The sequence below is a fragment of the Prionailurus bengalensis genome, chromosome E4 (genome assembly GCF_016509475.1).
Source record: "Prionailurus bengalensis isolate Pbe53 chromosome E4, Fcat_Pben_1.1_paternal_pri, whole genome shotgun sequence".
Classification (NCBI taxonomy): Eukaryota; Metazoa; Chordata; class Mammalia; order Carnivora; family Felidae; genus Prionailurus; species Prionailurus bengalensis.
Genome location: NC_057360.1, coordinates 44776858 through 44800744, shown reverse-complemented (window position 1 = coordinate 44800744; position 23887 = coordinate 44776858). Strand labels below are relative to the sequence as shown.

The window sequence follows — 23887 nt, the reverse complement described above, 5'->3', positions numbered from 1 at the left end:
CCCTTGATATTAAAAACTAATAATCACTTCCACAATTTTTAAAATGGAAGAGGATGCATTGGTTTTGACACACAATGAAGAACTGTTAAGCACCAGCAGGCAATGAGTCAATGCTGATGGCTCATGTCTCAATGAAATTCATAAACTACATGGTAGAGGTGTGTTTCCTCTGCTAATGCTTTTAAATCATTTACTACAAACTGTGTGGACATCACAGTTTGTCACTTGTACAATTTGATACAATAACAATAACACTTTTTCATATCTTCAGTTTGTCCATACTTGCAACATCTTTATATCAATTTTCGCTCTGAAGAGATTTAAAAATAAAGCAAAGCAGCACAAAATATCCACAGCTTTATTATGTCAGAAACTAATTAAATAAATCTCTTTCCTGAATTAGCCTCATTATTTTAAAGTAGAGTCTGTGCCCATAAAGGCCACTTCTGTTTTTCATTAACCAATACTGCACTGACAATGGGAACTGAACAGAACATTGTATTCAAAATGGAGCCATAAGTTATGTTGTTATGTTTTTTAATTGCAGTAATCTGGTTTTTCAAATGTATATCCTCTATAATTATGGCTAAATATTCTCAGTAATATGACACAGAAGTTAATTGTAGGAAACTTTGTTCCTCTTAATGTTTTTCAAATAATATAATTTTACTCTGCCATCATTCCCCAATGCCCTCTCACCCTTAGAGAGATTCTATCATGCCTAATTTTATGATTTTCAGATCACTCTAATGTACATTTTATTTATAAATCACCAAATTTTAAGAACTATTGTAGTGTGCGTTTAGAAAGAAGTGTAGTGTGAACCATTTTTAATAATACATAGACAGAAAAATGTAACAAATGTAATATTCACTGCCATCTCTAGCCAGTGGCCCTTAATCATCTTGATTGTGCAACACTATCATTAAAACTGTTGAACATAATTCCATTATTTCAACAACATTCCCTGACCCACCAAGTCTTACACTAAATATGAGAGCTACAGAGGCAAGTAGAACATGGTCCTTGCCCTCCATAAGCAAACAAAGAGAACATAGGCAACAGATTAAGTGTTGGGACAGAAGTAGGGTGGGGGTAGGGGTGGTAGCGGGAGGTTCAGAGAATCCCTAGAAGCCACTCCTAACCCAGAGTAAAACTGGGCTAAAGATCATGATGTCAGGTAAGAATTTCAGATTAGGTGCTACCCAAAATTGTTACCCTGAAGGTCCACAAATCCTGACCCAAGTTAAAAAGGAGTAGGTAGTGATGTGGGAAACAAAGGCAGAAGGAAATGGCAGATTAAATTAAATTTCCTCATAACCTGCAGCCCATTGACAAACACTTGAGGCAAGCAGAGCAAAGTTTCTCCAGGAACTCCCTACCATTTTAATGCTAATGTTTTGCTAGAGGGAAAAACCTTAGCTAGACCATAGCTAGGCCTCCAGTATCCTGTGGGTCTTTTTTAGCATATGAAAATCTCATTGGAAACTTCCCACGGACTTTACCTCCCCCAACTCCAGAGTATACAACCAGTCTCTCCTCATGGCCCCCGGGCAGTTCTTTCTGCCCACAGGTCCTGTCCCTGCTTTAATAAAATCACCTTTTTGCACCAAAGACATCTTCAAGAATTCTTTCTTGGCTGTTGGCTCCGGACCCCCTGAACCCCACTATCACCCCAAAACCTCATCAGGTAGGGAAGCTAGGAATGGGAAACAGAAGTCCAAGAAGACAAAGCAGAATATGCAAAGGCTCAGAGACAAAGGAGAACAGAGTATGTATAAGTGGCTTGAGGTAGGTGAGCTTGGCTGGATAGGAGGTGAGGTGAGGTAAGCAAAGGTCAGATTATAAAGGACCTTCATTTATTCAGTTATTCACTCACTCGTTTAATAACTAACTACTGGTTGCCTGGGGGGCTCAGCTGGTTAAACATCTGACTCTTGATTTCAACTCTCATGGTTCATGAGTTTCAGCCCCCACCCCCTCCCCGTCTAGCTCTGCACTGATAGTGTGGAGCCTGCTTGGGATTCTCTCCCTCTCTCTCTCTGCCCCTCCCCTGCTCACACATGCTCACTAGCTCGCTCTCTCTCAAAGGTAAATAAATAAATTTTTAAAAACAAATAAATAACTACTGAGAGTCAAATTTTTTCTGAGGATTCAGACAATAATCGATGCCCTCATGGAAGAGCCACAGCAATCCATGTGGAATACACAGGAAACAAAACAAGTATACTACTTATAACATATGAAAGAGATAAAGGCAGTAGAGAAAAGTTAAAAGGGAAAAGAAAAAAAGTATTTGAGGGAGTCTTGTGAGGAGAATACAATTTTAAACAGGATATTTAGGTAAAGCTTCACTGAAAATACAATTTTGAGTAAAGATCTGAGGAAGTGTGCCTTATGTTATCTGATGGAAGAGAATTCCAGACAGAGGGAACAGCAGGTATGAAGGCCTAAGCCAGCTCTGTGGCTGGTATGATCCAGAAACAGAGAAGAGGCCAATGTGACTGGAACAAAATGGGTGGAGGAGGAGGTGAAGTTACAGGGAAGCTATGGGAAGCACCTCAGCATTCAGAGCACAGCCATGTCAAGATCTGACTTAGAACTTAAAGAAACACTGGCTGCTATATTAAGAATAAACCAAAGAGGAGCAAAGGCACAATTAGCAGAACTAATTAGGAGGGCTACTGCAGTACTCAGGTGACAGAAGGTGGCCTGTGCCAGGATGGCAGCCTTGAGAAGTGATTCTATGCTGGATATATCTTGAAAATAGAAATGACAGAATTTTCTAAGGGGTTTGCATATGCTGCAGAGTGTGAGACCAAAAGAGAAGTTAAGAATAACTCTAAAGCATTTGGCCTGAGCAACTGTTAGGTTGGAATTTGGTTCTGCTGAAATGTGGAAGGCTGAGAGTGGGGCAGGGCTAGGGGAAGGATGGAACTGTCACATGTTGAGATGTGGAAAAGCACAGAAGAAGCCAATTGGAACACGGCAACTTCGAAATGCCTATTAAACATCCAAGTAGAGAGGATGAATATGCAGTTCAAAAGGGGGGGGGGAGAGTAGGGGTGGGCGACCAGGGCAGGGACCAGGAAGGTGCTGGCTTCTGGGGTCAATGACTTAACCATGGATAAAGGCAGAAAAATATTAGTGCTGAAGGCCACAAAGCAAAGGGCAAATATAAGAAAATTTCTGCTTCTCTGTATGTCAGGTGGGAATAATAAGATTAAGTGCATATTGAAGGTAATAACATAAATAAAACAATTAGACCAATGCCAGAAAAGAGCAAGAACTCCAAAATATACAACCATTCACAGGCTGAAAAGTCCCTGAGGGTGGGGAATGTTGTATCTTAAGTCACAGAAATATAAACACATGCCAAGTATTCAATAAAGATGTAGTGGAATAGCCATAATTGTATTTCATTAAATAAATTAAAATTGTACAAAGAATTATCACATAAATTGTTACATAGGAAAATTTCAGTTGTTCATCTTTAATCCTTTAATAAATACAGAATAATTTTCACTGTCTACACAAGCTGAGGAGTAACCGATTCATTTAAATGCATAATATATCATCACTTCCCATTTTATTTTGATCTTTTGTATTTCTCATTTTTATTAGGGTGAACCTCCACATGAAAAACAATTGTACAAAAGTTAGCCACCAAATTTGTTTTCTGCTTTGAAAACTATTTAAATTTAGTAGGTTGGACAGGAGACCACGATGGTGATGAGTTAAAAATTATTCATGCTATTACACAGACAGTTCCTTTCCCTACTACTTCTAGTGAAGGATAGAGCCTAAAAAGGGAAGTCTATAAATGAACAGAAATGCAATTTAATAAAAGCAACATAATAATGAATGGAAAAATAAGTTAAAATAAGTCAATAAGTCATTTAACTCAAATAAGATAAAGAGCTACACAAGCTAAATCTGAGACTTAGTCATGCATCCCAGTATATGCTGGAGTGCTTCAAAAGTCACTAGATTTTTGTTGTTGTTTCGAGTTTTTTGGGTTTTTTGGTTTGTTTGTTTTTTGATTCCACTGATAAACTGGAAATACTGTATGATTTCATTTTCTAATTTATTTCACTTAACATAATGCCCTCAAGGAATCTTTAAAAAGAAAAGGTAACACCTGGTAGAACTGAAAATACTTACATAGCTGGCATACAAAAGAGTATACCTTTTTGGAGTATATGTAAATCAAGAAGAGAGAGGTATATGGGTCTTTAAAGAGACTAACTCTATATTAAGCAATTACTTAAGAGTACTTTGGTTAGCAATAGAAATTATATGGGTGGGTATCCAGTATTAGCTTTGATAAACAGATAATAAAAGAAGAGATGTTTACTTTTCTTTAAAGAATGTTTTTTTCTTTTCTTTTCTTTTTTGAGCTTATTTATTTGTTTAAGTAATCACTACACCCAACAGGGGGCTCAAACTCATGACACCAAGATGAGCACACTCTTCTGACTGAGCCAGTCAGGCACCGGAGGAAGAAATGTTTAAAAAAGAACCTACAACGATTATATTCATGTATTAACTGAAAGCCAGATCAATTTAATTGTGACAAATACCTAAAACATCCTTAAGAAAATGAATTCCATAGAACACCCTTCAAAATTATAATACAATTCAAAATAATCAAAAGACTGTTGTTGAAGTTCCAAGACATCTTACCATTCATTTCCTTGTGAAGGGTTTTCTAGTAGCACTCGGATTATGTATAATAAACAGCTTAATAATTTGAGAGAAAAATTGAATAGACGAATTCTTAGACCTTTAAACAAACAACAAAAATTTAATTTTCATGTTAACTTAGTTCACGAAAGTCTAAAAAAATTGCCACAAATAACAACTTTAAATATAGCACTAATTGTATTTAAAAACTCTTTAAATTTTAGACATCTGAATTTTAATTGGGAAATTTTAATTTTAATATTGGGAAAAAAATGTGAGATTGACAGACTGCATGCACTGCAAACGGCCGCAAATATTACACCCAAGAATAAATCTTGGTTTGAGCACTGAGAAGCCACAAAAATCATGATTGGTTCAGATATGCTTAGAAGTGTAAGTATTTTTTATATCCATGAATTTTGGAATAAATTTTAGCTAGCTAGAAAATCTAGCTGCTTACAAATCCACCAGATAAGTTATACATCTTTTACTTTCAGAACACCTTGTAGATTTGATTATAAAGAAATTATAATCATGTATATAATTATATATTATACACTCAGTAATTACATAATTATAGAAGAATCATAATAGCATTTGCTGGAAAATACATATACATTCACACACATTTTAGTTCTACCAGTTGAAACTTACTTTTTCCTTTAGGTTAAGTACTAATGCAATCTTAGATATTTGGGGGGTATTAAGACTGTCATATATGTATCTGTGAAACTGTAAGTCACAGTTATGAGGCTTATAATACTTAGTGATGAAGAAGAACAATTAACATTAAGCAAAATATGCTTAAAGTCTGATTAATAGAAACATTACCGTTCCTGCAATTATCAGGTGGTATCTGATTCATGCATTATGAATAAAATTTTGAGAAAGGTCTTCTTATAATTATTATTTAATAAAATCTGCAAGTGAAATGTCATTTTTTTTCTCTGCTATATGTGAGTGTACTTGAGGTAACATTTCTTAACAGTAAAAGATTAATGCCTATTAATTTTGTAATTTTCCTAGGCTTCCTTATTAAAATGGCAGGTACACTTTTTATGGGTTAACTTCTTTATAAAGTCTTTTAAACTGTTAATGAAATTGCCCTGGTTTTATAGAACTGATCTCCTCAAAAGACTGCTTAATCAAAGTTGGCTGCTGGTAAAGTATTCAAATAACGCATCTATATTTCCTGGCCTGGAGAGATAGAATTATTAGCATTAAGATCAAGAAGACCTTCTATTCAAATGATATGGCCCCATTAGTTTACATCTATTGGTAGGACTTCCTTGGAAATTGTAAACAACCAGGTTAGAGAGGCATTAACTATTCTTAGCCTTACCTTTGCAGCTAAGTTGCCATTAAGAATCTCTAAGCAGTGTGCCTTACAGTCTGAAATATTCCTTAGAGTCAGTATTTTGATAACTTCCAACAACTCAGGCTTTTCTCTTTGAACCCTATAAGGGCACAACTTAATCGAGACCACCCAAAGAAGATTCCAAGATCAAAATTCAGAAAGAACAAAGTCTACACCACTTTCCAGTAGTAGACCTTTCCACTATTTGTTGACATTTTAAGCAATAATCATGTGAAAAATTGCATACTGACTCATTATTTTTGGCTTTTTAAAAATACGTGGTATTACGGGGAGGCAACAGGTGTCACTGACCCATCAGCCTTGAATGGTCTTAGCTCAGTAACTATGCCAATTTCATGTCTTCCTCAAGTTGCAATGTTTCCTAAACTTATCTGATGAGAAGAATCAGTGGAGTATGAAACTGTGCGCTGAACCCTACACTTCCTGATTCAAAATCTCCAGAGAAGGATGTTAGTAATCTGTACATTTCAGAAAACCCTAGATGTTTCTTATTATCAGGCCTGAATGGGAAACATTAAACTCTTCCCCAGTAAATCAGACAGTTGTTCCCATCTGGTTAGAGCCTTCTCAAACCAAGTTTTACATGTGTCTCACAGTTAAAATAAGGGGACCCCTCATTTAAATTATTTTCCTCACTAATCCAAAGGGCCCTCTCACAAGTCTACCTACTGGTGTGGGATTTGGGGAACTGCAGGTATTCAAACACCCTAACACCACCACATGTAACATCAATAGCTTTCTGAATTTTTACTGCCTGGCGGACAAGACTATCATATTTATTCTACATAAAACATATTTTGCTAAAGGATCGCACAGCTGATTTTTTTAGTTAAACATATGTATACACATGTTGATGGGAGAATAAAATGAATGACTTACTTGACCTCTGGTTTTTGATAAAAAATAACTTTAGTCTCTCTTTAAATGTGTTTTCATTCATATAGAATTCAACTTGTACCCTGCAAGCAGAAGATAACAATATAATTAAAAATAATACATAAAGAATAAATTTATTTTATTTAATGCATTATAATATACTTTGAACAAATCCCTACTACAGAAAATGAAAATTGAGTAAAATGCTCAATTTTTTGTAAAGAACCCGTTACTTTCCAATTCTAAACATAGTAAGTTCAAATATCTTACATATTTAATTCTATTATCAGTATTAGTGGATATAATGAGTGGTATGGATGATTCAAAACAGCAGTAATATGTGTCTTTGGAATAATTTTGAATCAATGTTTTCCCAAGTTTTTCCCGTTATTAAAATCAATTGGATGTTTGAACAGCGTCAATGCAAACTGATCCAGTTTGACCCCCACCACCCAAAGCACTGCATCAGAATGTTAAGGGCCTGGGCCGGAAAATCTATTTTTAACAAGTCCTTCCCTTCATCTTGAGCCTATATGAAACAGCACATTATGGGACATTTCACCATTTTATTTATTTATTTAGGCTCATATTAATATACACATGATCAACAAAGGGTAGTAATGACAAGTAGAATGTTAAAGTCAACATAGATATGTTATAAACCAGACAAAACAATGAAGGAACTGAATATTATATATGTGATGTATAATAAAATATTATCAACAGTCTAAAAAAATAGTAGCATGCTAATAAATACATTTGCTTTCTCCCTAAATTCCAGCAAACTTCTCTCATGTGATAAGACACAATATTTTAGGAGTGTCTGGGTGGCTCAGCCTGTTAAGCGCCCATGGCTCAGGTCATGATCTCAGAGTCTGTGAGTTCAAGCCTGACATCAGGATCTGTGCTGAGGGCTCAGATCCTGGAACCTACTTCCGATTTTGTGTCTCCCTCTCTCTCTGCCCCTCCCCTGCTTGGGCTCTGTCTGTCTGTCTCTCTCTCTGTCTCTCTCTCAAAAATAAACATTAAAAAAAATTTTAAGACATAATTAATATTTTTAAAATATTGAGTGAAAAGAAATATCATGTTCATGATGATTTGTTAATGATCATTTGCAATTTTCTTAATGGTCTCAAATACATTTATTTATTTTAAGTTATGATTCCAAAACAGCTACAAATGCACTTTAATGTTTACACAAACATTACACTTAATTTCATTTTTCCTAACATCACAAAATTTTGATCTTTTGTAACTGGTATTTTGAAATTTGTTTAATGTTTGTTTATTTTTGAGAGAGAAAGACAGAGCATGAGCAGGGGAGGAACAGAGAGAGAGGGGGACGCAGAATCCGGAGCAGGCGCCAGGCTCTGAGCTGTCAGCACAGAGCCCGACGTGGGGCTTGAACTCATGAACCATGAGATCATGACCTGAGCTGAAGTTGGACACTTAACCGACTGAGCCACCCAGGTGCCCCATGTAACTGGTATTTTGTAACTCTTAATTCCCTTCACCTATTTTGCACCTCCCAACTGCCATCCTCTCTGGCAACCACCATTCTGTTCTCTGTATCTCTGAATTTTGTTCCATTTTGTTTGTTCATTTGTTGCATTTTTTAGATTACAAATTTAAATGGAATTTAATGGGGATATAGTAGACAGCAGGGTGACTATGGTGAATATTAATGTACTGCAAATTTGAAAGTTGGTAAGAAAGTTAATCTTAGGGGTGCCTGAGTGGCTCAGTGGGCGAAGCAGTCGACTGGATTTCAGCTTAGCTCATGATCACAAGGTTCAAGAGATCAAGCCCCGCATCAGGCTCTGAGCTGACAGCATACAGCCTGTTTGGCATTTTGTCTCTCCCTCTCTCTCTGCCCCTCCCCCACTGGTGCTCTTGCTCTCTCTCAAAATAAATACATACACATCAGAAAAAGAGTAAATCTTAGAAATTCTCATCACAAGAAATGTTTTCTAACTCTGGAGATAGATGATAACTAGATTTATTGTGGTGATCACTGTATACAAATGTCCAATCATTATGTTTACATCTGAAACTAGTATAATGTTGTATGTCAACTATACTTCAATAAAATAATTGCAATATCCTCTAGCAGAACACTTACATATGCATGTCTATGTGCATGTACACACTCCCATACACACATACACAAACTTACATACACACGCCACGTAAGTGCATGCACACACATAGAGACACAGAACTCCAGTAGTATCTTAGAATTCATCACTGAGTCTTTTCCCTCATTTTTTTGATTGAAAAGGCAGTTCATTTTAAATAAAGTAATTGTAACACTGATATCAAGCTAAATTATTTCAAATTTGATATAGATAGAAAAGGAAATTTGAAAGGACGTATGGCTATTACACAATAATTCAGCAAAGACCGTGCAGATTTGCTCTAGAGTTAACAAATTTATAAGAATAGGAGTCCATTCTTCTGATAATATCTGAACTTCAGTACTGGGTATATAACAAAGGTTTAACTAAAAGGAGATCATTTAAAGCCTGATGCAAAATAATGAGATTCTGGAAAGTGTCTCATATGAGGAAAAGTTTAAGGAACTGGAAATGTTTAGCCTAATAATGAACAGTTAGCAGTAATATAAGGGTTATCTTTATTTTTAAAAAAATTTTTTAAATGTTTATTTACTTTTGAGAGAGAGACAGAGTGCGAGCAGGGGAGGGGCAGAGAGAGACAGAGACCAGAATCCAAAGCAGGCTCTAGGCTCTGAGCAATCAGCACTGATCCCCACACAGGGCTAAAACGCCCAAGCCCTGAGATCATGACCTGAGCTGAAGTCAGATGCTCTATCAACTGAACCACCCAGGCGCCTCAAAGGTTGTCTTTAAATATTAAAGTGGTTACCACTATTAACATGACATGACCCAATACATGATCCTCTATTGTATATCCTCTATCCTCTATTGTATATCCTCTATTGTATAATGATCCTCTATTGTATGATATAGAGAAATAGGAGAATTAGGAATGAGATTACCCAATTATGAAATGACCATCACTGTGAAGTGGAGAGCCCTCCAATATATATAATTGTGCCAAAGATTGGAACAGCTTGTAATGCAGTGACTTTTTTTCCTGAGATAAAGACAATTTTTCATGAGACAAATTCTCTCATTAAATGACTTCCAGATTCCTTTCTCATTATAATATTATATGAAGTAAAACTCTTAATTAATCTAGTTCTCTAACAGAGTTTAGTGTTTATCCTTCCTAATTTTTTTCATGATTTTATTTTATATAACCTCTTTGTATTTCCCTTTCCAGATTTAAATATGCTTTTCCTTTTTTCCTTCTCCCCTTCCTCCTTCCCTTCCTCCTTTCCTTCCTTCCTTCCTTCTAAACCCTCTCCTCCCATCTCTCCAAATTTACCTCTATACAAATAGGTCAACTTAGTGCACTCCTTCTGGACTTCCCCAGAACCTCATGGTTTTAGTCACATTTACCCCAATATAATAGTGGAATTATGATTGTACTTAATAAAAATAAAGTAGAAAAGCAATTACTAAGTGGTATCTTCTCTCATCGACACATTTTCATTGTTTAATAATATTAGCTTTATAGTGGTCAACAACATTTTATTGTTTTATTTGCATAGATCCTATATTTCTTTGTGACATTTATTTCTGAGTATTTTATAATTTTGGTTGCTATTTGTAAACGGTTTTGTTCCAACCTTTAACTTTTGGTTTTGGTATTGTAAATGGTTACCATGTTGAATTCCTTTATATGTAGTAATATTATTTTTCAGGTTTATTGCTTGGGTTCTCTGGGCGGACAATCATGCCATCTAAAAATTTCCAATATTTCTGTTTACACTTAGCTGTTATTATACTGACTAGCATTTATTGAAGAAAAAATACCAACTGCGGTTTGTGTTCTTAAAAGGCCTCTTGTGCTTTAGCAATTATTATATTGTTGACCCTGGAATTTCAATAAATATTCCTATTTTACTAAAAATTATATCAGGAGTAGAGAGATATTGATTGTTATCAAAAACTAACTTGACTCTATCAAACTGATAGTACCTTGCTGGGATTTTTTTTGACATTGATTTGGTGAATTATTTCAACAGCTTTCCTATTATGCAATTATTTTTCAAGTCTGGAATAATTTTGGTAATCATTAATTATTCAGGTAATTTACTGGTGGATTCATTTTCTTATACTTTAAGGAGTTTTTCTTCTATAGTCATAACTAAGATTGATGTACTATCATCTTTAGATTATTCTGATAACTTCAAATACAAATTGAAAAACTCTCCAGATTTCTCTATAGTCTGTAACAATTTTAAAGACTATAGAGACGTTTTGTGTAACCATCATCAATTTGCCTTATATTGATTTTAATTTGTTACTTTTTTTCCTTCTCATTGTGTTACTCTGGTTACTTGAATTTAGTATAAAAATCATGCAGGATCTTGTTAAAAACCAATTTCCTTGTTTCACTCTTAAAATTCCTCTTCACTAACTCTGAAGTCGGCCTCACCACTTTAATCACACAAAAAAATTCTGTCCCAGACTGTCCACACACCGTTCTTTCAGAAACACTATTTCACTTTTTTCAAGGGCTAATAATGTCTTGGGCTCTGTTTAGGATGTCAAATATTTGCAGGGGTACCTGGGTGGCTCAGCTGGTGAAGCGTGCAACTCTTGATTTTGGCTCAGATCATGATCTTGCGGTTCGTAGATTTGAGGCCCGCCTACATTGGGCTCTGCACTGACAGTGCAAAGCCTGCTTGGGATACTCTCTCTCCTTCAATCTGTCCCTCTCCCTTCTTTCTCTCTTAAACTAAATAAATACATAAAAACTTTAAAAAAACCAAAACATTTCCCAATATTCTCTTTGGAACTTGTAGCAGATATAGAGAACTACCAAAAGAAAACTCTTCCTATATTTCTACTTCATGCTGCTCCTTTCTGCCTCCCTCTGATTCTGCAATATCGGTCACAGAGTCCATGCATGAGTTTTTATGACTATACTCATTTCAAACAAGGCACTATCTGCCTGGACTTTCTGGTCCAGCAGGCAGGTTCAGTGGATACATGCTAGTCTCTCTATTTATTTGTTGGTGGTTGTTTTTTGTTTTTGTTTTTGTTTTTTTGGAAAATCTACATTTGGATGTCAAATTAATGTACATAGCTCCCATTGCAATTCCCATGTCTAAGAACTTTTCACCTGACATCATTTCTGTGTTTTTAAATTGGGGCATCCGTCTAATTACATGCTTGGTGTTCTGACTCCAAAGACTAAGGAGAAAAAGTAAAATCTCTCCGTATACTATTGCCAAGCTTCTCTCACTTTATTCCCACCACTACTAATCTTAAATGTGGTTTATGATTATGAGAATTACAACTTTTCAAATACACATTACTGTGAATGTGCACCTTATTTTCTCTAAATTCATTGTTATGCACTGAACTATGTTCCCTAAAATAATATGTTGAAGTCCTAACCCTAGTATCTCATAATGTGACCTTATGTGGGAATGAGTCATTGCAGACATAATTAGTTAAATTAAGATGAGATCATACAGGAGTAGGATGGGTCCTTAATCCAATACCACTGGTGTCTTTATTACAGGAAAATTTGGATACTGACATAGACGAAAAATGGCCATGTGAAGACAGAGACAGAGACTGGAGTTTTAGAGCCACAATCTCAGGAACACCTGGAATACCAGAGGTGAAAAGGCAACAAGGATTCTCCCTCAGAGACTGAAGAGAGCATAGCACTACCAACAATTTCATTTCAACTTCATTACTCTATAGCTGAGAGTTAATAAACGTCTCTTGTTGTTAGGCACCTAGTTTCTGGTTTTTGGTTATGACAATCCTTGTAAACTAATACAATCATTTTCTATGATGGTGACAGTAGCATTTCTCAGTTCTATGAAGTAAGTCCATTAGAATGTAAGTTCCAAGAGGGCCAGGAATGTATTGTTTTGTCCACGCTTGCATCTTTAGCCTGCCACATTATTACTTGGTACCTTTTAGGCATTGACTATGACTGACTGAAGACCTGAATGAAAGGGTAGATTGGTCCCCAGTTCTATCTTTGGTACAAACCTTATGGACTCTCTGTGGATAGTACAGTAGGAGAGATAAAAAGCATTTTCCTTTCCTTCCTTAGATTAAACTATTTGAGAATGCAAACCCTGGGTTTGTGGTGAGCTCAATCCTTAGAAGCTCCTTCTTATTCCAACTTGATCTTCCTTATAATTAAAGATAATTCCCTGTGGGTTTCTATTTTTGTTTCAATATTATTTAGATTTACTTATTTGCCCTCTCTCTCCATGATTTTTATGAGTATTTCAGAAAAAATACACTATCATACTTAATTTTTACAATGTTGATATGGCTTGGTTAAGGTAGTCATCAATTTTATTTTATAGAAAAAGATACTTTAATTCAAAGAATTTTAGTGAATTGCCCAAATTCATAGCTAGTACTGGGGCAGAATTGGGACACTGTTCTTTCTATTACTTCTTCTTGCCTCCTGCTTCCTCACCAGTAGACTCTTCATTATTAGGAGAGTTCTGGGTCATTTGTGAAATATTACAAAAGAGCATTGCAAACACCAGACCTACCAAGGGATAAAGACAAGTATTTGTTTAGTTGTGACCTTTGAATATTGACTCTAACCCAGGTATCTATTTCCAAATATTCACTCCTAACTTCTGGTAACTAATTTATTTAATACAGCAACCATTCAAAGGGAGCCTTATAAAAAAAAATAAATAAATGAATGAATAAGCCTACCATCAATTCTTCATCTTAAAAAAATAACTTCACCAGTTCTTGCTCAAGTGCTTCCAACGGGTTTCTACCCAGCTTCCAACCTTTACTACATGCACAAAATTAAGTTCACTTTAAATACTCTTAAGTCCCTCCTAAATTTTCCAACCTCTCTTTTTGCCTATCCAATTCTTTTCATAATTACTCAAGCCTAAGTTTCTCACCTTCTTTAAGTCAGTAACATCTTATGAGAACTCAGAGATTAATTCTGATGCCTTTCAATAGTATTCTCTTATTTTAAAAAAATTTTTTAACATTTATTTATTATGTTTGAAAGAGACAGAGACAGAGCACGAGCAGGGGAGTGGCAGAGAGAGAGGGAAACACAGACTCCAAAGCAGGCTCCAGGCTCCAAGCTCTCAGCACAGAGCCCTGTGCAGAGCTCAAACTCATGAACTGTAAGATCATGACCTGAGCCAAAGTTGGACACTTAACCGACTGAGCCACCCAGGTGCCCGGATGTTCCCTGATTTTTAAAATGAAATTTAAAACAACATCATTTTTAGAAAGATAACCCAGGTAGTATAGATACATACAACACATACACACACATATATGCACACGGATATGTGTATGTGTGTGTTTGAATGTATATATGTAGTGATGTATTGGTAATGAGGGAAGAATCTGGGGTGCTAATCACTTATCAATTTTCTTTCATTATACATAATGCTGATAGCTGTTCAATAGTTGCATTTATGTTCTTGTCACTCCCTGGTAATCAAGGCTTGCAGGTAGCTGGAAATACACAAGCTTGTGGTTTCCATGGTAAAACACATTACAGTCCACCCAAGAGTACTTTTGTATTCAAGTCTCTCTTCAGTTAGAAAACTCATGTGTTCATGTGCAGTGTTCATTTTCAGGACCTACTGTCTGGACTTCCTCATTTTATTTAAAATAATTAAAGGTAGGGGCGCCTGAGTGGCGCAGTCGGTTAAGCGTCCGACTTCAGCCAGGTCACGATCTCGCGGTCTGGGAGTTCGAGCCCCGCGTCAGGCTCTGGGCTGATGGCTCAGAGCCTGGAGCCTGTTTCTGATTCTGTGTCTCCCTCTCTCTCTGCCCCTCCCCCGTTCATGCTCTGTCTCTCTCTGTCCCAAAAATAAATAAACGTTGAAAAAAAATTTTTTTTAAAAATAAAATAAAATAATTAAAGGTAGGCAAGCCCATTTAACTTAATTTTGCATGGGAAGCAAAAAATAAAGAAAGCTAGGATAAGTGTAAAGGTACATTTTTTCAAACTTAAGTTGCAAGGAGATTTTGCCTTTTCATAGCCCTGCCCAACTGCATAAGCTGGGTGCAGGCCTAGTTCAAGCCATTAAAAAAAAAGAAAAGAAAAGAGAAAAGAAGAAAAAAGAAAAGAGGAGAGGAAAGGGGAGGGGAGGGGAAGGAGAAGGAAGATAGGGGAGGGGAAGAGAGGAGAGGAGAGGAGAGGAGAGGAGAGGAGAGGAGAGGAGAGGAGAGGAGAGGAGAGAAAAAAATTGCAAACATTTATTCATTTTTATTCTAAGTATGTAATAAAAAGTAGCAAAAATATGTAGCATTTAGACTTACAGTAAACTGTGTTTGCTATGTATTATAAATCTTTTCCACCACCACCTCAAAACAGATCAGATGCTTTAAGATCATGTCCATTTCTTTTCTCTCACCTCAACTCTACTTCTTCCCATTACAAACACACACACACACACACACACACACACACACACACACGCGCGCGCGCGCGTGCACGTATACATATACATGCATAAACATATATATATATATACACATGTATATATATATATGCATGCATACATGTACACATACATTCTGTAAGTATATACAAAGCTATTAGCCCCAGAAAGGGTTATAAGCTTACATAACATGACTAAGGCAGCACAGCCCCACCACAAACCTAACAGCCTCCCAATCAAAACTCGTAACAGCTACAACATGCAAATCTTCTTTTCTTTATCTCTATACTTGTAAGAAGAGGATATAAGATACCACCTAATCTCTAACTCAGATTGGAATAGTGAACCCAGTCATTTAAAAACCTTGATGAAAAATATAACGGTGCTCATGCAGCCCAGGATGGCTAAGAATGGCAGGGTTAAATAGCAAAACCCCGTTTGGTGAGGGAAAAAAATGCGTGTTTTCAAAGAGGGACCCATTGGATCTCAAGAGTCATGTCATGTTAAACAGATACTAGTTGTTAGTATGAATCCAGAAATTACAAGAAGACACTCATGTACAGTGAAAGAAGTACCTTTTAATTTTATATAATTATTTGCACCAATGACATTAAGACTTTAAATCCACCCTCCAAGCAGCTCTTCCATTTGGCACTCATAAGTTATATTTCACTAATGGGCACGGCTCACTAGGACACATATATTTCTTTAGAATATTCTAGTACTTAGCACTCATAACTCAGGTAAAAGTAACATATATGACTTGAAATAGGTACATCATATTGGGTTAGATAAATTTTTTTTTATTTTTTCAATGTTTATTTATTTCTGGGACAGAGAGAGACAGAGCATGAATGGGGGAGGGGCAGAGAGAGAGGGAGACACAGAATCGGAAACAGGCTCCAGGCTCTGAACCATCAGCCCAGAGCCTGACGCGGGGCTCGAACTCCCGGACCGCGAGATCGTGACCTGGCTGAAGTCGGACGCTTAACCGACTGAGCCACCCAGGCGCCCCAGATATATGTAAAGATAAGGTCACACAATTTGGAGGAAAAAGGGAAAATAGTTGCAAATAGAATTTCACTCCATAAATTTTAACAGTAAAACTAATGGGTTTTCTAGGGAAATTGACTCTTTTCCCACAGTAGTTTGTATGTTCATTTGTTTGTTTATTTCACAGTGCAGTATAAGGATTAAGTGAGAGAACAGCATGGACTTTGGAATCAGATTATATGTACTTGATTATCAAATTTGCTAACTTTTATTTACTGTACAATGCAGTTATTACTTCTGTTAACAGAACTGTTATGAAAATTAAAGAGGATACTTCATATATGAGCCTACAAAACTGAATAATCACAACTGATAACTTTTTTCTGGTGTGTTGGTAATAAAGAAAGAATAAGCATTTATAATTGGAAAAACAGAAACTATGGATTACTTATGTCAGTTTGATGTAGTTGATTCCTCCAAGAAACATTTCCTTAAGAAAAATAAGGATATAAGGCAATAAATAACTTCACTGTTTACTTCAGAAAATTCCTACAGATCAATTTATTGGAGACAATAGTCTGTTCACCTAGGCAAACACATCACTTATCTGCAACAACTACTCATTAAGATGTGCATCGTCTTTGTACTCATTATTCATTAAGACTTCAAAACCCTCACTTTGCCATGTCCTCCAGTTCCAAATGATTTATCATGAAAGTTGATCATTGCAAATCCTTTCTCTTTGAAAGATCCTCCTAACACCACTTGAGCCCTGATTCAAAAAGCCTAATAAATACCTGACTTCTAACATCATCTTGTGAAACACTTTTAATGCTTACTCACTTCAGGGAGCTTAAACAAGTTTAGTTTCGCTGCATTAATAAATATCTAGTGACAGTTCAATTTAAACAGTATAAAGGGAATCAAACCACACCTGCTGCTCTATAACTTAATTATTTTTACTTAAACTTAAAAGATGCAGGCCTAGATCATCATTTTTAATTATTACAAAATAAGTCTATATATTCCTCTATGTTAACAACACACTTTTTTCACTAATTCCTTACATACATAAATGGATCTTCAGGTTTTCTTTGTTTACTATTTTAAAAAACATTAAAGAAAAAATCATCTATATTATCTAATATAAATAAGTAATAAATACATTTTCTGTATTTTGACTAAATAATGTGAAAGTTAAATGTCAAATTATTTTTAAATGTCTATATAGGGCAGAGAATACACCAGTAATCTGAAAATCTAGTTATCATCTTAGCATTTTAATAGTCAAATCAAGTTCTCCCATGGAACTTTACCAATGCATTTTCCCCAAACTGTCTGAGAAGGTAGATATAATAAATGATACAGTCAAAATACGAAAATATTATACCAGAAAAGAAGTTGCTGTCACTTTTGTCAGAAAAATTATCCAAAATTTAGAAATAGGCAAAAGAGTTTATTGGATGTTCTTTCAGTAAAATGCTAGACTCGACTTTCTATTTTCTGTGCAATTTGACACCTGTGAAGGAGCAGACATTAGCGTGTCGAGTTTTGTGTAATAGATATGCAAAGAATTGCCACCCAGTATAAGAGGTAACTCCATAGGTTAACATTGATGGCCCTGTAGGGCTTTTGGAAGAGGGGTACTAACTGAGCAATCTTATTGCCTAGTAATACCTAGCTTCTTAAATGTCCTGTGGGCCAGTTTTCAAGTATTACTGTTTCACTTATTAATTAATGAGTTGAGTATAATATTTGACATTTTCATTTTATATTTGTATGAGGGACATAGCTTTCAACCTATTAAAAATTACATTTTAATAGCTCCTCTTCAAATTATTAAGAATTTCTTATTAATTATCAGTATAATTTAAAGTGCTATCACTTTGGAAAACAATTTGGTATTTATATTATAAAATACCACAGATTCTATAAAATCCCAATCAAAATCACATAGGGAATTTTGTGGAGTTTGATAAACTGATTCTACAGAAGTAAAAGATCAAACTAAATAAGAATAAAGAGTAAATATTTGCCCTATCTGGTATCTAGACTTATTATGATACTACAATAATTAAGACATTATAAAAGTAGCACAGAGAAAGACAAATTGATTAGTGAAATGAAACAGAGTCAAGAAATTGATTCATTGTGTATATTCAATATTAATATATAATAAAAGCAGTATGACAGATCAATAAGGAATACAAAGAAAGGATTCAATAAATGGACTTTTTAAATAAATAAATAGGAAAAATAATTACCTTGGACCCCTATCTCACAACTTATGGATTAAATTACATCCAAACAGGTTAAGGAAACTTTTAAATTCTTATGAAAAAAATAATGGTGAATACTTTTTTGACTTCTGAATAGTCAAAGTACTTAAGATACAAAAACATAATATCATAAACTATGTATAAAATATTTGCCTGGAAAAGTAAGAGTATAAATCACTAAATAGCTTCAAGGATGGGCTTAGGACATTTGTATAGCTCATTTTATAAATTTTAAATTTTAATTTAAAGAGAGTGAAAAACAGGGGCGCCTGGGTGGCTCAGTTGGTTAAGCGTCCAACTTTGTCTCAGGTCATGATCTCACGGTTTGTGAGTTTGAGCCCTGCGTCGGGCTCTGTGCCTAGAGCCTGCTTCGGATTCTGTGTCTCCTTCTCTCTCTGCCCCTCCCCAACTTGTGCTCTGTCTCTCTCTGTCTCTCAAAAAATACATACATGTAAAAAAAATTTTTTTTTTAATAAAGAGAGTGAAAAACAAATTCACAGCTAGGAGAAGATATTTTGATACAAAACCAATAAAGGTTAAAAATCAAGAATATATGAAGAATCCTTAACACATCATAAGAAAATGACAAACGTGTAGCCAGAAGATATGAAATGGCATTTTAGAGAAAAGAAGCTATACTGGCTAATAAACTGAGGATGAAATTTCAACCTCATCAGTACTCAAGAAAATGCAAATAAGACTACAGTAAGATAACATTTTATATCCATTTGAAAAAATCAAGAATGATGCATAATAATGCCAAATGTTGAAGAGAACGTGAATCAAAGGATTTATTAATTGTTGGTGAAGCATAAGTTGGTGAGATCACTTTGGTAAACAATTGGGCATTATCTAATAAAACTGAATATTCATATATTGGCAGTTCAGTCATTCTACTCTTAGACAAATGCCATAGAGAAATTTATACACATGCACTAAGATGCATATACAAAAAGGGTCAAAAAAATGCACTTTTCACGAGAGCACAGAGAAAAACCAGAAGTAATCAAATATCCACTTACAAGGAAATGGGTAAATTGTGGCATATTTATGCAATTAAATACAGCAGTAAAAGTTAATGAGATATGGCTATATGACAGAATAAGAATGGATCTTAGTAACAGAATGCAGAAGGTAAGAAGCAAGTTTAAAAACACTACACTACATGCAGCATGCTAGCCACTTTTAAGTTCAAAAATATTTAAAACCAAACAATAATTTGTTGAGGGATACACATAATCTATTAAACTATATTTTTTAAAAGCAAGTAGGAGCCCCTGGGTGGCTGGCTCAGTTGGTTAAGCATCTGACTTCGGCTTAGGTCATGATCTCACATTTTGTGAGTTCGAGCCCCGCGTTGGGCTCTGTGCTGACAGCTCAGAGCCTGGAGCCTGCTTCAGATTCTGTGTCTCCCTCTCTCTCTGTCCCTCCCCACTCATACTCTGTGTCTCTCTCTCAAAAATAAACATTAAAAAAATTAAAATACATAAACAAATAAAATAAATAAAAGCAAATAAATGAAAAGCCAAAATAACGACTTTAACGACTCCTGGGAGAAAGGCAGGGAAGAAAGTGGAGGAATCCAGAGTTGCTGTAAGTTATTAATACAGTATTAGTTCTTTGAGTGCTGATAGGTGTATATACATTATTAATAAGTTATTAATAGATTAAGGAATAAGTGAATGAAATGACAGCGTGCCACAAACTAAGAATTACAACTAAACTAATTCTGAACCTCTGGGGACACAAGAAATTCCTAAATATCTTATATTTATTTTAAAAAAACAGATGTGAGAGGGACTCAAGGGTACAATGTGAGAAGAAATCCCCATAATCTACCAAATAAGCGTATGAGTCAAATCTTTAGCCCAGGGGGGATTTAGTAGGGGGCCATAGAGAATAAGATTAGCAAGCTTGGATGAGAAGAGAGACACGTGGAAAAACTTTTCTGATGTAAGAAACAGTAGGTTCAAAGGGAAAAATTGTGTGAGAAAAAATATAGTATATTCAGGGTCTTCAAAGAAGTTAAAAGGGCTAAAGCATCAGGTGACAGCAATATATGAAAACACAAAGGCAGAAAAGAAGACATAATCAAAAGAACTTAAATAGAAGCCAAGAAGTGTATTAATAAACACGGACAATAAAGTTATCAGGAGCAACCACTTATTGAAAATGCCCAGACACTATACTGAGCACAAAGATGTATTACCACGCTTAATTTTTCAAGACAAACCTTTAACAGGCACTATTAATGTCTCCATTTTACAATTAGGAGACAGAGGCATTTGCCCAAAGTCACACAAATAATACCTGGTGGGCCTAGGTGTGAAACAAGGCAGTCTACCTCTAGCCCACACACTTAATCCTGATTACATATGAGCTTAACCAAAAAAGAAAAAATTATATGAATCAACTTTACCTTTTCTGCTATTTTTATTGAGATATAACTGACATATAATATGTTACCTTCAGGTGTACAGCATAATGATTTGATATCTGTATATACTGTGAAATAATCATCACAATAAATCTAGATGACATCCATCATCACACATAATTACAAGCTTTTTTCTTGTGAGGAGAACTTTTAAGATCTACTCTCTTAGTAAATTTCAAATATGCTATATACCAATATGCAACTATGCTATAATAAATGTTTTACAGTATTATTAACAATAGTCACCATGGTTATATTACATACATGACTTATTTATTTTGTAGCTGGAAGTTTGTACCTCTTATCCACCCTCACCCCAAATTTTCTTTTTTATTTCTTAAATTGTTTTTTTTCTGATTATATAGTATGCTGAAACAGATTATAAAATATACTACCATAGCTGACAGACATTTTAGGAATTTTTTGGACAAAATTTATTTACACATGCCAAGAAATGCTTAACAATTTCAGTTGCAACTACTTTAATAAGTAAATATTATTCCCTAAGACTGTATCATGTTAACTAGCATATAATTGGATATGGTAAACATGGAAACATAGCACCCGTTTGCCCTCCTTCAATAATTGCCAATAATTTCCAGCTGTCAGCTGCATCAGGGTTTGTCACGGGTACAGTGAGCCGCCTTACCTGAGGTCACACCTTTCTCAGGGCAGCCCACTACCCAAACTCCCTATCAAAATCTGCTCCTACAGAATTAAAACCAGAGATACTGAATTTAATCGTTCTTCAACTTGATCAAAAAGCAAGCAACTGATTGCGATTAAATTGCCAATATATCAATAACATCAAATTGCTTTATCACAAGAAAAATTTCAAAGTAATTGAGGATTTTGCTTCTGACCATGTGGTAGAAGAGATGTCCCTATACACACACAGGCACACAGACACACACGTATCGATACACACACACACACACACACACACACACACCACACCACACCACCCCACCATACCACACCACTTTTTCACATGTATGGCTTAACTAGTAAGAAAGTAAGGTAAATCCTTACAAGACAGAAAAGACAAGAAAATAAGAATCCAGTGAAGTAAGCTAGCAGTAAAGCTGCTGTTCACCCTGGTGCCAGCTGTCAATTTTTGATGGTATAGAATTTATATTTTGACAAGCAGGAAACTTGTCAATGAAATCCCCACAAAGAGCTCCACAGGAATCCCCCCAAAGAAATCCTCCCACAGAGAACTCCATAGAAATCCCCATTAAAAAAAAAAAAAACAAAAACAGAATTCCTGAAAGGCAACATCTTCAGTGCATGAGCTAAGAAAAACCCCTTACAGCAGATGAAGATGGTGAATACACTTGACCCTCTTGGCCATGGTTCCGATTGGTATTGAAAAGAAGAAAGCGATACTGAGACTTGCTGTATTAGTTTCCTAGGGCTATCATAACAAAATACCACAGAATGGGTGGCTTAAACAATGGAAACTTATTTTCTCACAGTTCTGGAGTCTGGAAGTCCAAGATCAAGGTGCTGGCAGGGTTTACTTCTCCTGAGGCCTTTCTCCTTGGAGAGTAGGTGACACATGCTGACTGTGTCCTCACAAGGTCTTTCCTCTGTGTTCAAGCATCCTTGGTGTGTTCAAGTTTCCTTTCTTACAAAGACACATTCAGACTGGATAAGAGCCCACTCTGATGGCCTCATTTTAACTTAATTGCCCTGTTAAATTATTTCCAAATATAAGTACTGTGCTAGGATAGGGTTTTGAAATGAATTTTGCAGGACACAACTCAGTCCATAACACTTACTAACAATAAACCTGAAATCACTGACTCCAATTCTCACTTCTTGTTCTTTCTTAAGCCTATTTCACCTCGTCACCAAATCTGCAATTAGCAAGGTCACCAGTGATGTATATATGGCAAAATAAAAAATCAGATATCAGTCCTTATCTTAGGATACTATCCTATTAGCATTTGGCATAGCTGATCACTTCTTCATCCTGAACCACTTTCTTCTCTTGACTTCCAACGCACTCTTCCCTTTGTTTTCTTCCTACCTTACAGTTTACCCCTTCTGAGTATCCTTGGCTGGTTCCTTCTCTTCTATTCTCAAAAATCATCTCTTTGGGGCATCTGGGTGGCTCAGTCCTTTAAGCGTCTGACTTCAGCTGAAGTCATGATCTCGCAGTCCTTGAGTTTGAGTCCTGCATTGGGCTCTGTGCAAACAGCTCAGAGCATGGAGCCTGCTCCAGATTCTGTGTCCCCCTCTCTCTCAGTCCTTCCCCTACTAACATTCTGTCTCTCTCTCTCTCAAAACTAAATATTTACAAAATCATCTCTTTTGTAACTATACTCAAAGTGTAATCCAGGGGCACCTGGGTGGCTCAGTAGGTTAACCGTCCAACTTTGGCTCAGGTCATGATCTCACAGTTCATGGGTTGGAGCCCTACATCAGGCTCTGTGCTGACAGCTCAGAGCATGGAGCCCGCTTCGGATTCTAGGTCTCACTCTCTCTCTGCCCCTCCCCCATTTGCACTCTGTCTCACTCTCAAAAATAAATAAACATTAAAAAAATTTTTTTTAATGTGTAATACATCTACACGCCCAAGACTGTCAAATTTATATATCCAGCCTAGGCTTCTCTTCCAAACTCATACCTTTAACCACCTATTCAACTTTTCTACTTGGATCGCTAGTGGACATCTCCAACTCAGCATAACCAAATCAAACTTTCTAAGTTCCTTCCCTAAC

General features: G+C 35.8%; 1 protein-coding gene and 1 long non-coding RNA gene across 2 annotated transcripts in view; one reads left to right on the top strand and one right to left on the bottom strand.

Moving 5' to 3' along the window:
* The window catches only part of LOC122476301, a 44418-nt gene extending 31630 nt beyond the window's left edge, over positions 1-12788 (top strand). Inside the window, exon 4 of the long non-coding RNA XR_006295448.1 lies at positions 12563-12788. This is a non-coding gene — a long non-coding RNA (uncharacterized LOC122476301). The remainder of the gene's footprint in view (positions 1-12562) is intronic.
* The window catches only part of KCNT2 (potassium sodium-activated channel subfamily T member 2), a 370279-nt gene that overhangs the window by 253852 nt on the left and 92540 nt on the right, over positions 1-23887 (bottom strand). The window contains 2 exon segments of the mRNA XM_043568827.1: positions 4687-4786; positions 6944-7023. Of these exon segments, the coding sequence (XP_043424762.1) occupies positions 4687-4786; positions 6944-7023 (180 nt within the window).